This window comes from Protopterus annectens, chromosome 2.part2 (genome assembly GCF_019279795.1).
Source record: "Protopterus annectens isolate FY-2018-M chromosome 2.part2, PAN1.0, whole genome shotgun sequence".
Lineage (NCBI taxonomy): Eukaryota > Metazoa > Chordata > Ceratodontiformes > Protopteridae > Protopterus > Protopterus annectens.
Window position 1 is genome coordinate 60037683 of NC_056730.1, and position 13662 is coordinate 60051344.

At 35.7% G+C, this 13662-nt stretch overlaps 1 protein-coding gene across 2 annotated transcripts in view; it reads left to right on the top strand.

Annotated features, from left to right (window-relative positions):
* Positions 1 to 13453, top strand: part of CD180 (CD180 molecule) — a 401296-nt gene extending 387843 nt beyond the window's left edge. For both annotated transcript variants that reach the window (XM_044063742.1, XM_044063741.1), the window contains exon 4: positions 10383 to 13453. In XM_044063742.1, the coding sequence (XP_043919677.1) occupies positions 10383 to 12123 (1741 nt within the window). In that variant the 3' untranslated portion in view covers positions 12124 to 13453. The remainder of the gene's footprint in view (positions 1 to 10382) is intronic.
* Positions 13454 to 13662: the final 209 nt, after the last annotated feature.

Sequence of the window (13662 nt, forward strand, 5' to 3'; positions counted from 1 at the left end):
CACCTGCAGCAATTGGAGGGACCTCAGAGGTTTCTAACAAAGAAGATCAAGGAGTTTCCTTTACATAGACTGACTAAAGCCCCTGTCACTATACTCCATATCATACAGACTTCTTAGGGGAGAATTATGACTGGCCTACAAAGCAACCCAAGACCCAAACCTAATGAACTTGCTGTATATCCATAAATCAAATGGGATAGGATACCTGGTCCAGGGACCTAAATATGGCCTGTGACTTAAAATAGGACATGCTGGAGGGACAGATATATTTTCCAGAACCTGGACTAGTGAATGGGGCACCATAAATTCTTACCAGGGATAGGCCCCACAACTCTCCTGGATATAGGCAGTTATCACTAAATGCAGTCTTCGGTATTGACTAGCATTTCTATGGTATTAAATTGGGATAAAACAGCTAAGCTTAAAATGACCTCCAGGTCGATAACCTAGTAATCTCTTATGAACCTATGATCTTATGAATTGTAAGTAGTTGTTTGAAAAAAAAGCATTCCTTCAGTACTAATAGTAAATACTCCTAATTAACTGAATCTAATGAACTATTGATATCCAGACTGACCAAAGTTAGTTCTTTTTTTGAATTATTGGTGTAATCAATTAATGATAGTATTCTTTTGATATTATCATAGTGTTCATGTTCATTATAAACTCAGTCTGATCATTGTTTATCAGCATTGAAAGAATTGTTTTTATTCTAGAGGCATAGATTGCCATGAATATGTTATAATCTACATTTAATAATGAAATTGGTCTATATGAACAATATTGTGTTGAGCCTTTGTCAGGTTCTATAACTGGGGATATTAGGGTATATTTCCAGGATAGTGGTACCTTCATAAGTCCTTTAACTATTGAAATACATCTAGTAAAATACTTAAAGCATTATTAGTCATCATTTTGTATAGTTCAGGTATTATACTGTCATTTCCTGGTGCCTTATTGTGTTTTAATTTATTAATTTATATTTTGAGTTCAGACATTGATATAGGCATGTCAATTATTTTTATTTGATCTTCTGACAGTTTATTTTCAGTATATTTTTTGTAAATGTTTTAATTAGATCTTGTGCATCCATTGTTGATTTGTGCTGATTAATCTTATTAAAATGGGACCTGAAAACATCCAGAATATCTTCTATTTCAGCAAACTTCTTTTTACTGCTAGAGGAATATAATTCTTTGACGTGGTTAGATTGAACAATCATTTTTGTTCTAGTAGCCAATTTATGCATGGGTTTAGGATTTGCGGAATAAATAGTTATTTTAATCTTTTCTAAATTTATCATAGTTTTATGTTGTAAAACGTCTAAATATTTACTGTTTAAGGTATTTATTTCTTCCAATAAGTTATTTCCTTTTTGACTATCTAATTTTGACTTATCAATTTTCTCATGTAACTCTATCAATTCTTTGTCTATTGTTTCTTTTTTTGTGCCTACCAACTTGCAATTTTGTCAAAAGGGTACATGTTTAAACAGTCCCATACAAAAATCTCTGAGGTTTTACCTGTATGATTAATTTCAATAAAAGTTTGAATTTCTTTACTAAAGAACTCCTTAAAATCTATCATATTGGTTATATATGCAGGACTCATTTTAATTGGGATGTTACTACTAGAATTCAATATGGGCAGGAGACTATTTTAACATTATCTATTCTACTAGTGATCTCATTTGAAACATATACTCTCTCTATTTGTGATTGCGTTCCAGGTCTGTATGAGAAATGTGTAAAGAAGAGTGAGTCCAATACTGAAAACTCATTTATATCTCTCATATTATATTTTATTTATTTATTTATTTTACATTTGTTGACTGGGATGGTCCGGCTGGATGTATGTCCATTTTCAGTGGAGGCCCAGGGAGAAAAACTCCAAGAACTTATTTAAAAAATGTATAAAACATACATGAAAATAGCACAGTTTACAATTGCATCTCAGAGACACAGTTTACAAATTACTTTTCATCAATAGAAGACAATGATTAGAAATAGATTGCGATTTCCCACTGTTACAACATAAAGAGTTCATAGGCAATCAGTATTATGCAGTCTAAGTGAAGTAATAGCATGGTTATAAGATCTGAGCTAGTCAGGGTTAAGATCTGAGTTAGTCAGGGTTAAGGCAGGGACATAACCAACATGTTTTATAGTACTGTTTAAAGCCCTTTTTGAACTGGGTTAGAGAGGGGGGGGGTCGTAGTAAGCTCAGAAGGTAGAGAGTTCCAAGTTTTGCCAACAGAGATAGTGAACAAAGAGTCACTAGCTGCGTTGTTGGATTTAACTATTTGAACTAACAGTCTGTTATATGAGTGTAGGTCTTGAGGTTGTTATGGGGGTAAATAGGTTTTTAAGTATCGGTGTATTTTCAGGTTGGTATAGAATCTTATATCCAATTATTATTTGGTTATATTGTAGTAGGCTGGGTAGTTCAAGCCATCCCAGTTTAAGTTCAGACAGTGGAGTGTTCTATATGCTGCTCCAGCTGCAAATCTAGCAATGTTGTGGTAGCAGCTTGATAGCTTGTTTAGGTCACTTTTACTCAGATATATAGGTCAGGGAACTCCAACAAAGCCTTGACTGAGGGAGGTTTCTTCCTTTTACAGCTAGTGTCAGTATCCTTGTCAAATAAAATACAATTAAAGTCACCTGAAGAAGTAATAGTCCCAATCTAGGTATACAATAGACATAATAAAAGTGTATGGTTTCCTCTGAATCTCTAATGTCAGTGAACAAAACATGCCTTTTTCATCACTCAATCTGTTCAGGATTTTAGGTAGAGGCAAAGAAGTGTTCCATAAAATAGCCACCACTCATCTCTTTTGTTTGTAATGAGAGATAGTCAATACAGAATAGTGTTTATTGTTAAGTCAGGCCAAATCTGCCTTTTTTAAATGTGTTTCCTGTAAAAAGATAACTTGGGAATAAAATATTTTTTAAAAAAATGTATAAACTACCCCTTTTACAGCCATTATTTAATCCATTGATGTTAACTGCTATGCATTTTAAGTTGGCCATACTACCAAATTAGGAAAAAATAAATATTATGTATAATACCTTCATATATTTGTATGCCCAGGCATAGACACTGGTTGAAGATGGAAGGTGGTGAAGAAGGGTGCCTAAGCCCTCTTCATGTCCACTTGGATAATAAACCCCACCATCACAGAAAAAAGTGCAAACACTATGTGAAGAGCACTTGATGGCCGGCAGGCATGTGGGGCCAAGGCTGTAAAGCATGGGCCCATGAATTACATTATTACTATTCAGCAAAACAGTTACTTTCTCCCCTACTAAAACATGCAAAACAATTATCTCATTATGTCATAACATGCATCTAGAGATTATTCATAATGCTTATTAGATCCTTAAAATGTTTCAAAGAACTTAAATGAGAAGGCTTCATACTTAAAATGCAACCCTTACAGTGAATGTAAAATTAATCGTAAGTTTTAAACTTGCAGAAAGTCACACTTGATTTGGAATGAATGTTGGGCTGGCTTTAGTCTTCATGGTCTTTAGAATTCTAACTGATGTGCAGTAAGGCTTTGAATTTATAGTCATATAGAAGGACTTTTGTTAGCATCTTTTTATCTCCTTCTTTGCTAATTGCATTCATATAAGGAATTGGAAATAACCAAAAAAACATACAGTTACATAATTTAAAGATGCAGATTCCTCAAATGATGTCAAGGTGGATTTTCACTTGAGTATACCTCTTCATAATAAAGATAAGTTTGAGTCTGTAGGCCAAAACTATCTACATAACACATTTTGGAAAAAAAAACAACAGAAAATTTAATTGTCACTCATATTATCTGATTTAGTGAGTACATTATAATGTAATACAAATGGTAATGTATGTTCTATGCAATGTTGACATCTGTATCTCATTCAAACCAAATGACACCTCCTGGTGCTTCCCTAGGAAGAGCATAGTAATGCCTCTAGACATCTAATATTGCCTGTTCATATCTAGAGTAACAATTGCAAAACCATGCTATATATTAGTTATTGGAAATTGTCTTGTTAAAGTCTACATTATAGGCAATACAACTGTACTGATTGGTAACTTCTGTCTAGCACAACTAAAGAGATATTAAATTGTATGCATAAACTATATATTCATATTGTCAACAAGCAAGCAGCACAGATGCAAATGTTTAGTTTCACATGAAAGCTCACCCCTGGTTGAATAAGATGCCACTGATAGTAGGATGGATTACAAAACACTGGAGTAGTGAGAGCATGTGGCCTCTCCCATCTTGCCCTGGCCACAAGGAACAAAAGAAAACACAACCCATCCCAGAATTAAATCATCTTGGCAACACCTGTATATAGAAGTAATAAGTGAAGACTGTCCAGCTTCCCATCCCAGTACAGCCTGTAATACTTACTCATGTAAGTCAAGTTTCTACCTTGACAAGAAGACCATTTATTTTAGTGGGCTTCCACACAGTTTCAGCATTGTGCATTGCAGTGTATAATGATGATTGATTTTGGTGAGGTGAGCCCAAGTCCCTTATGGAATCAGGTGTAGGATTCTCCCAGTATGCTAACTGGAGACTGGTAGAGCCCTACTGTTTGGAATGGGGCATGCAGTAAAAAACTCAATTGGGCACATCATTCCATGTCAAAGATTTTGGAATTATGAGTACTGTGTATCTCAAGAGGTTATTGAGATGATGCAAGTTGTTTACAAAAATTAATAAATACAGTGTTTATTGTGATTTATAAAATCCAGTTTAGGGCTATGAATCTAAGGAATGTTACCACTATAAAGACCAGTTTGGGCTGAACAGTTTGTCATTTATGCTTCTTTAGTAACTCTCAATAGTTGTTGAAATATAAACATCTGCTTAAACTGTGGGGTTATAACTTGGTTTTCTCAATAGTCTCAGGATGCAACCATTGAAAGTTAAGAGTTTCCGTCAATTAGGAGTTTGTCTTAAACTGTTAGACATAATATATGTTTTACTGCAAATAGGTTTCTGAATGTTTCGTAAAGTGTCATTTTCTGTCTTTTCTGCCAGTGGACTGAAGTTCTGATAGAAAATAAATCATTTCTTGGAATGTGTATGCCTAATTTTACAGCGCATAGGTGGTAGACTGTTTCTGTGCATCTTTATCCTGTATCACGCAGAGATAGTACTTAAGCCACTGAGTTCAGAGTACCAGCAGCCATACCCCTCTCTGTCTGTGTTTCCTACTGCCCTTTTCCCTTACCCCCTGTACACATTACCTGTCGCTCCCCTTCACTGCTACTTTTATTTCAGTTACCTTGTTCCATTCTGTCATTTGCCCACTAGGTGGTGCTCCTAGGTAGCCTCAGGCCATTACTTCTTCACCCCACTTTTTCCTAGCCTCTTCCCTGGATCTTGTCCCTGACTGCTCCCCAGACTAGCTACTCTACCGCCTGCTTTGTGTTGCTGCTCTTATTCCTTTCCTTCTACACCCTATAGCTCCATAATTTCTTTTCTATCTACCCCCACTCCTCTATCCATTTCTACCTCCAACCTGCTCTTCCAAACTCTACTTGCCACTGCCCACCTTCACTGCACCTGGAACCTGCTACATCTCTGATTGTCGCCCTGAGGGCTCACTCCGCTCCCCTACCCTACCCCCCAATTTCCACCCACCCCCAGTGCTGTTAAACTTAAACATAACAAGCCACATCCACATAATTAAACTCCCTATCATCTTAGACTTCAATTGAGAACTCCTCCCATAACTATCTCCTTAATCATCCCCACCCTTTTTTACTAAGGTACAATTATCCCTCTAAACTACCAGACCACACCTTATTTATTTACTTTATCTTACTTTTTACATTACCTCACTAAACCTACTTTCTAAAATGACCTTCTTACATAACTCTAACCTGAAAAATTATATTTTTATAACTTCTTCATTACTATTCCTAACTTTACCCTACACCCTAACCCTCTATGAGCACTTCTCTCTAGTTAATAATAAACATCCCCACCAACAAACTATACCAAACTCACATCTCAGCTCCCTCTCCCATAGCAATATAACCTCCACTTCAGTTTACTTACTCCCAAAGTTTCATAGATCTTCTCATATTACCTACCTCCCCAGCAAGTTAAGCTCACCCAAGTACTTTAAAAATATAAAGACTGTACTAAAACATCCTATTCATTTTTTATTAGATGGAGATACTCATCCTAATCCTGGCCCTAATCAACAAATTTACAATAACCAACAAAATATCAATAATCCACAAACATAAACATCTAATGGAATTTCTACCTCCACACAATTAGGCAATGCTCTCAAAATAGCTCAACTTAACATCCGTAGCATTAACAACAAACTCAGTCAATTACATGCTCTTTTACAAGTTCATGCATTTGATATCTTTTGTCTTACAGAAACTTGGTTAAAACCCTCTACTCATGACCTAGAAATAACCCCACCTGGATACAACATCCTCAGATGTGACCGTACTTCCAAAAAGGGTGGTGGTGTAGCCATCTTATATAAATCAGAACTTCAAGTTTCATCCTATAATGCACCTCTACCTCCTAATACCAATGCCGAAACCCTTACTACTAAACTACAACTTAATAAATCTAAATCTATTTTTATAATCTGTACCTATATCCTGCCTGGAAATAATACTAATACTCTTGAAAACATTCTTAGTAGCCTTTCCACCCTACTTCCTCAAGAAGCAATAGTACTAGGTGACTTTAATATTGACTGGACTACCTGTAGTTCCCCTAATCCTAACACCCACATTAATCTTTATGGTTTCACCCAAATAATAAACACCCCCACAAGAATCCACAAACCTAGTAATAAAGAAACCACTCTTGACTGGATACTTGTTCATAGTCATCCTGAAACCTATATACCAGGAACACTACCTGATGACATTAGCGACCATGTTTTAACCTATATAATAAGGCAAAAGGCTCATAATCCTACCAATAACATCTTTATAACCTTCCATACAAAGAAACACTTCCAAGTAGATAGCTTTCAAAACAAACTAAAAGCCTGTAACTGGTCACCTCTGAAACACCTCAAACTAGATGAAGCTGTTTCTTACTTTAATACTAAATTCCTACAAATCCTGGATCTCCATGCCCCCCTTCGATCCTCCAGAGTCAGGACCAAAGCAGCTCCATGGCTCACACAACAAACCAAGGAAAAAATGTTCCTACGAAACAAAATATGGGCCAAATGGAGAGCCACTAAGAGCTCTGCAGACCATCTACTCTTTAAATAGCTAAGAAATGCAACCAAAAAGGAAATTATAGTAGACAAAAAAAAATATTATCTCCACCTTCAACAATCTCATACAAAAAACCCACAAAAGTTCTGGTCAGGCATCAATAAACTTCTCCGACCAGGACATTCCAAAACTCCAGCCCCAACTTCAATTCCTCATGACAATCCTTTGCAAATAGCTGATGCCTTCAATAATTACTTCACTGAAATTATTCAAAATCTTGCAAAGACACTCCCTCCCAGTCCTCCCAACCCTTTACAAAACATATACAGTCCAGTGCCCTCCTTCCACATACAACCTGTACCAACATCCTTTATCTGCAAACTCCTTCAAAAACTCAAGCTTTGTACCCCTTCTGCTGACTACCTGCCAGCTGAATATCTTCAAATAGCTTCCAAAGTCATAGCTTATCCCATATCCATCCTTATAAACTGTACCATCACAGAAGGTAGCATCCCATCCTTATGGAAAGTCTCCCACATTATCCCTTTACATAAAGGAGGCAAATCCACTGATATCTCCAATTTCCATCCAATTGCATTACTCTCCCCACTTGCCAAAATAATGGAAAAATGTATTCACCATCAACTACTTCAACACCTGCTCAACAACAATTTACTTGCCAACTGCCAGCACGGCTTTAGGCCCTTTCACAGTACAACCACTGCCCTGCTAACTTTTGCTGACTGTATAAACAGAAATCGAAATAATAATTCTCTGTCTTCCGCATTATTTATTGACCTATCGAAAGCCTTAGATATGGTTAATTTCTATCCAATTGCATTACTCTCCCCACTTGCCAAAATAATGGAAAAATGTATTCACCATCAACTACTTCAACACCTGCTCAACAACAATTTACTTTCCAACTGCCAGTACGGCTTTAGGCCCTTTCACAGTACAACCACTGCCCTGCTAACTTTTGCTGACTGTATAAACAGAAATCGAAATAATAATTCCCTGTCTTCTGCATTATTTATTGACCTATCGAAAGCCTTAGATATGGTTAACCACGACTTACTAATCAGTGTACTAAAAGCACAATCTCTTGACCCTCAAGCAATACTTTGGTTTACATCCTATCTAAAAAACAGACATCAAGCAGTGCTCTGGGATAATAACCTATCCACACCCCTCCCCGTAAACATTGGAGTCCCACAAGGCTCTATTTTAGGCCCTCTTTTATTTTCCATTTTTATTAATGACCTCAATACTGTTTTTTCTCAAGCCACCTGTATTCAATATGCCGATGACTCTACTCTAATATGTTCTTCTAATTCATCAATCTCTCTTCAAACCCTTACCCAAACAGTATTTAACACTGTTGAAAATTGGTTTTCTGACCATTGCCTCCTCCTTAACCCCAAAAAAACAAAATTGTTACTATTTGCTCCCACCCAAAAGTCTCCATCTATCCACTTCACAATTACCTCTAACAACGGTACCACTATTTCCCCTGATACTACTACATGCCTCCTGGGCATTACTATAGATAATAACCTCAGCTATGACGATCATATCAACAATACTATACTGATGGTCAATAAAAAACTTGGCTCCTTGTATAGAATTAAACCTTACCTCACACCTCTAGCTAGAACCACCATTGCCCAGACCCACCTCACTTCTACCCTATTCTATGCTTCTGCTATTTACACCAATCTATCAAAATCTAATCTAAGTAAGCTCGAAACTAGCTATAAGAATATAGCAAGATTTGCCACTGGCACCCCTTTTAGAACCCACCACTGTCACAACCTTAAACAACTCGGATGGTCTGAACTACAAAACCAGCTGGTGTATAATCAACTAGTGATCACACAAAAAATCCTTCATCACCCAAATAATACTCCAATCCTCTCTAACCTAATCACCCCATATAAAAATCTTGCAACACTTCATTCAGCTAGTAAGTTACTAATCACCAATATCAATTCTAATAATAAAGCTGGAGACTCCCTTTTTACCAACGTTGTGGGAAAAATATGGAACAAGCTTCCTATGTCACTCACATCTCTCTCATCTACATCTCTCTACAAAAAAACACCTCAAAGAACTTATGAAAAATCATTGGCTCTGTCCTTGCACTAAACCTGACTGAACGTCACTTTTCCTATTACTAACTCTTCTTGCCATATGCCCTCCTTATGGGCGTTGTCCCCTCTCTAACTTTAATCCTAGAAGCTAACTTTATTCCAGCCCTCATGTGTAACATTTGTTCTCTACCCTCAACTCGTGTTCCCCTACTTTTTGACTTACAAATGGCAACATTAGAACCTCAAGTGTACCTGTACCTCCTTATATCTAAAACCCATGCAAAGACTCTAAACTACTTTTCCTCTTCTTAGACAAACTTTTTATTTAATTATAACCCATACACTATTAAATTCTCTTATATAGTAGAATTTTAGTAACTTTTAAGTATTACATATAGTAATTTTGCTATATTTGGAGCTTATCTCCACATGAAAGCTATTAGTGTAAGTAGTGAATTTGTATTTTGTAATTTCTATTTTTTTAATTTTTATTTTCTAATTTCTATTTTGTAATTTTATTATGTTTGCAGCTTATATCCCTGGGCCTCTACTGAAAATGGACATGTATCCAGCTAGACTAGCCCAGTCAACAAATGTAAAATAAATAAATAAAAATAAAAAAATAATATGCATGTGCTGACATCTACAGCATTCTAACCCAATTTTTCAATATTTTTTTCTCTTAATTTTGTAATGTCATTTCATATTTGCAGAGCTTTTCTGCTAGGTCACCTCTGTAAACAGGCTCTGCCCAAACAAAACATACCAAGTTAAAAAAAAAGAAATCATAATTATTAATTATGTAGAGGTTTCCAATGATTTCATGTGAGTGTATACTCATCATTCTGTGGATACTAAATTTTGCTAAATTTCATGAAAATAAATGATGACACTTTGACAAGAAGTTCAGTGAGCATGCATGAAATATCTCAGCTAAAGCATTCTGTTAAAATTCACATTAAGTTATTTGCAGTGCATACTTTTGTTTTTGGTAAAGGTTTTACAGTATCAAATTATATTAAGCAATGATCTATAAGTTGTCTTTATTTTGTTTTTTTTTTTCTTTTAAAGGTCTCAGATTAACTGGATCTATGAGAATGTGTTTCAGGAACATCTTTATTTGACTACTCTCATACTAACAGGAAACTTGTTGCTATTTGTGTCAGAAACATCCCTTTCTGGACCTATCAGACTCCAACATCTTTTTCTGTCACAAACTGGGATTACTTCATTGACATTTATTCCACTAGAAAAATTGGATAATTTAGAAACATTGGTACTGGGTAGTAACCGCATCTCCTCACTTCATGCTTTAAACAGACTTAATACTGAGCACCTAAAACACCTAGATTTACAGATGAATGACATCCAGAATATATCGGCAGAAGATGTTTCTACTTTGAAAAATGTACCCTTAGAATTTAATCTGAATCTGAAAGGCAATGCTTTAAAATACATGGATGACGCAGCCTTCGACTCATTTCACTTTCATAGCTTAGATTTGAGTGCCTGCATTATTAATACTGACTCAGCTGAGATACTGAAGGGACTCAGGGGACTTCAAATTGACATTCTAAAACTGGGAAGCTACCGGGATTTCAAAGGTGATGATCATTTGTATCCCAGGACTCTCCATCCACTCTGTCAGGTGTCAGTGAAAGAAGTAAATTTTCAGAGTACACATTTTAAAGCCTTTTCCAATCTTACATTCCAATGTCTGAACAAGGTTCAAAAGCTGATTATAAGAAATTGTGGTGTCAGTGATTTGCCTTCCAATATACAAGGTATGGAAGTACTAACACACCTGATTTTGGATGAGAATTCTTTTGAAAGTATATGTGACATGAATTTAGGTGTTTTCCCCTCACTGACTCATCTATCTGTAAAAGGGAATCACAGGATATTAAACTCAAAGGAGGGGTGTCTGCCTCCAAACCTTGTGTTTTTAGATTTAAGTCACAGTTCAATTGAATCAAAAAGTTTCTGCACTGAGCAGCTACAAGGGCTAACTAAGTTGCAATACTTTAATTTTAGCTTTAATGTTGAACAAGAACTGCAGCGATTACCTTTTGAGAGCACAATCAACTTAAAAGTCCTAGATATGTCATATACTCGTATTGACTATAAAGATTTAACTGGGCCTTTTCAGAACTTAAACCAACTGCTTGTTCTAAACTTGTCTTATACCAACACTGATATTGGAAAACAAAACCTCCTGGAAGGGTTGCAAAGCCTTCAGTTGCTAGATTTGCGAGGGAACACGTTTTCTAATGGAGTTATTCAAAGTGATACATTTAGTTCTGTACCTGTGTTACATGTGTTAATTTTGTCTGAATGCAAATTAACAGCTATACATAAAACTGCATTTCTACCTCTTAAAAACTTAACATTACTCGATGTAAGTAGTAATAAGCTTACCATACTTAGCACAAGTTTATTGTTTGATATCAGTAACATATCTTTAAATTTTGCTTCTAATGAAATTCAGATAATTTCAGATGACACAATCAGTCACTTATCTAAAAAAAGCAAAATTAATTTGAGCTACAACCCAATAGCATGCAACTGTTCCAATTATGAATCTATAGTCTGGTATCAACATAACCTTGATAAAGTACTGAGCCAACATCAAACAGCTTGTGGTCCACCTCTCTCCAAAATCCTTCTGTCTGAAATCTCCTTATCCTGTAGTCACAGAAGTTTAATTGCTGTCTGGATTGTGCTGATTCTGGTTCTGTTGTCTGTTCTTATTATTTTTATGGTTAAGTATTTAAACAGAAGAATACATCGCTATGAACAAATAGCCATGTAAGATTAAAAAAATCAGAATTAAGGCACAGATGGATAGGTGTTTTTTCAGGTTTACAGGTTATTGTTAAATAACTATGGAAGTATAATTCACAGCACTAGAACAGTTGCAAATGTGAACATTACTTTGAACTGAGATGAATACTGAAATGATCAGATTCTTAAATAAATATCAGCTCTGTGAACTGTGCAGGAGGTCGCAGCTGAGGACAGAGGTTTAAAGGCATGCTTAAGCCTGAAGTGCCAAGCTACTGGAGTCAGCTAATTATTTCGCTATATTGTTACCTTGAAATGCTTTTTTACTTTACTGTACCACACCATCGCTAGCAGTCTAATGCAGGTAATTTGCTTCACAACCTGCTATTTCTTTGGTCATGTTGACATTACAGTTCAGTACTGAAATAAGTCAATAAAATATACATCTGTCTGTTTAGTTTCCATTACAGTTATGCACTAAAATCCGTGAATGAACCTGCACTGCTGTTTCCTTCTGTTCTGTTTTATCAGGCACTGAAGGTTTGCCAACTTGGAATTAGAAACATGTTGCAGCCAGCTGTACTTGCCCAGATCAAGGTCATTATTCTGTTAGTAATTTATGTGTTATTATAAACACTAAACGCCCACAATTTCATGCGAAAGCTGAGTGCTAAAAATGCAAACAATACATTTTTTATAGTCACCGTATATGGATATAGATATATAGATATATAAATAAATGTCTATATATCACATATCATGTCACTGTAACATGCACTGTTACTAATTTAAGTCTAAGACCTCCTACTTCACTCCACTAATGTGAATTTTTTTCAGCCATTTTTTTTTGTCTATGATATACCCCAGTAAACTTAAAAGTATGTCTGGTAGTTGATAGCTGTCAACCAAGTTGCTGATCCTTCAACAAGATGAAGGATGACACTTTCCTCATGCCATCTCCTATTCCTTTCCGCAGTTGCCTCTTAGGGGAAGTGATTTGGGGGTCATAATAAAAAAAAAAAAACATTATTGCAATGTTGTTAAGATACTCTTCACTGACTTCCTACTTTAGTACAAAACTCGTCTTTTTTATCTGGCCACTGAAGCTCTTTTGTTCATATTCTGAGACCTAAATGATCTGAACATTGAGAATTCAACCCATATAGTGCTGGCATGGTTTCTTCAACAATGTTATGCAGTGATGAATTAAGTGTAGATTTAGCCCTGGATGATTTTCAAACCATGTCCTTTTTTTTAAACCATGCATAAATGTGAATGTTCTTTTGAAGTCTCCATCTTGACTGTTTTAAAGTTGCTCTTGTATATTAAATCTATATTTATTGTTTAATAAAGGAAAATGCGTGTGCTGTTTTACATTTGAGTAATCTTGAACATGTTTCTAGTAAGAAGCAATCTAAACTTTACTAACCAGTTGTAACGATTTACCCATTTCAGAATGTTTCAACCATAAAGACCACTCAGACTGCTCTCACTATAATCAACCACTGTCCATACTCATCAATTACCGTTACTTGACTTCCCTTTAAATGGTTTATTGTAATTTAAA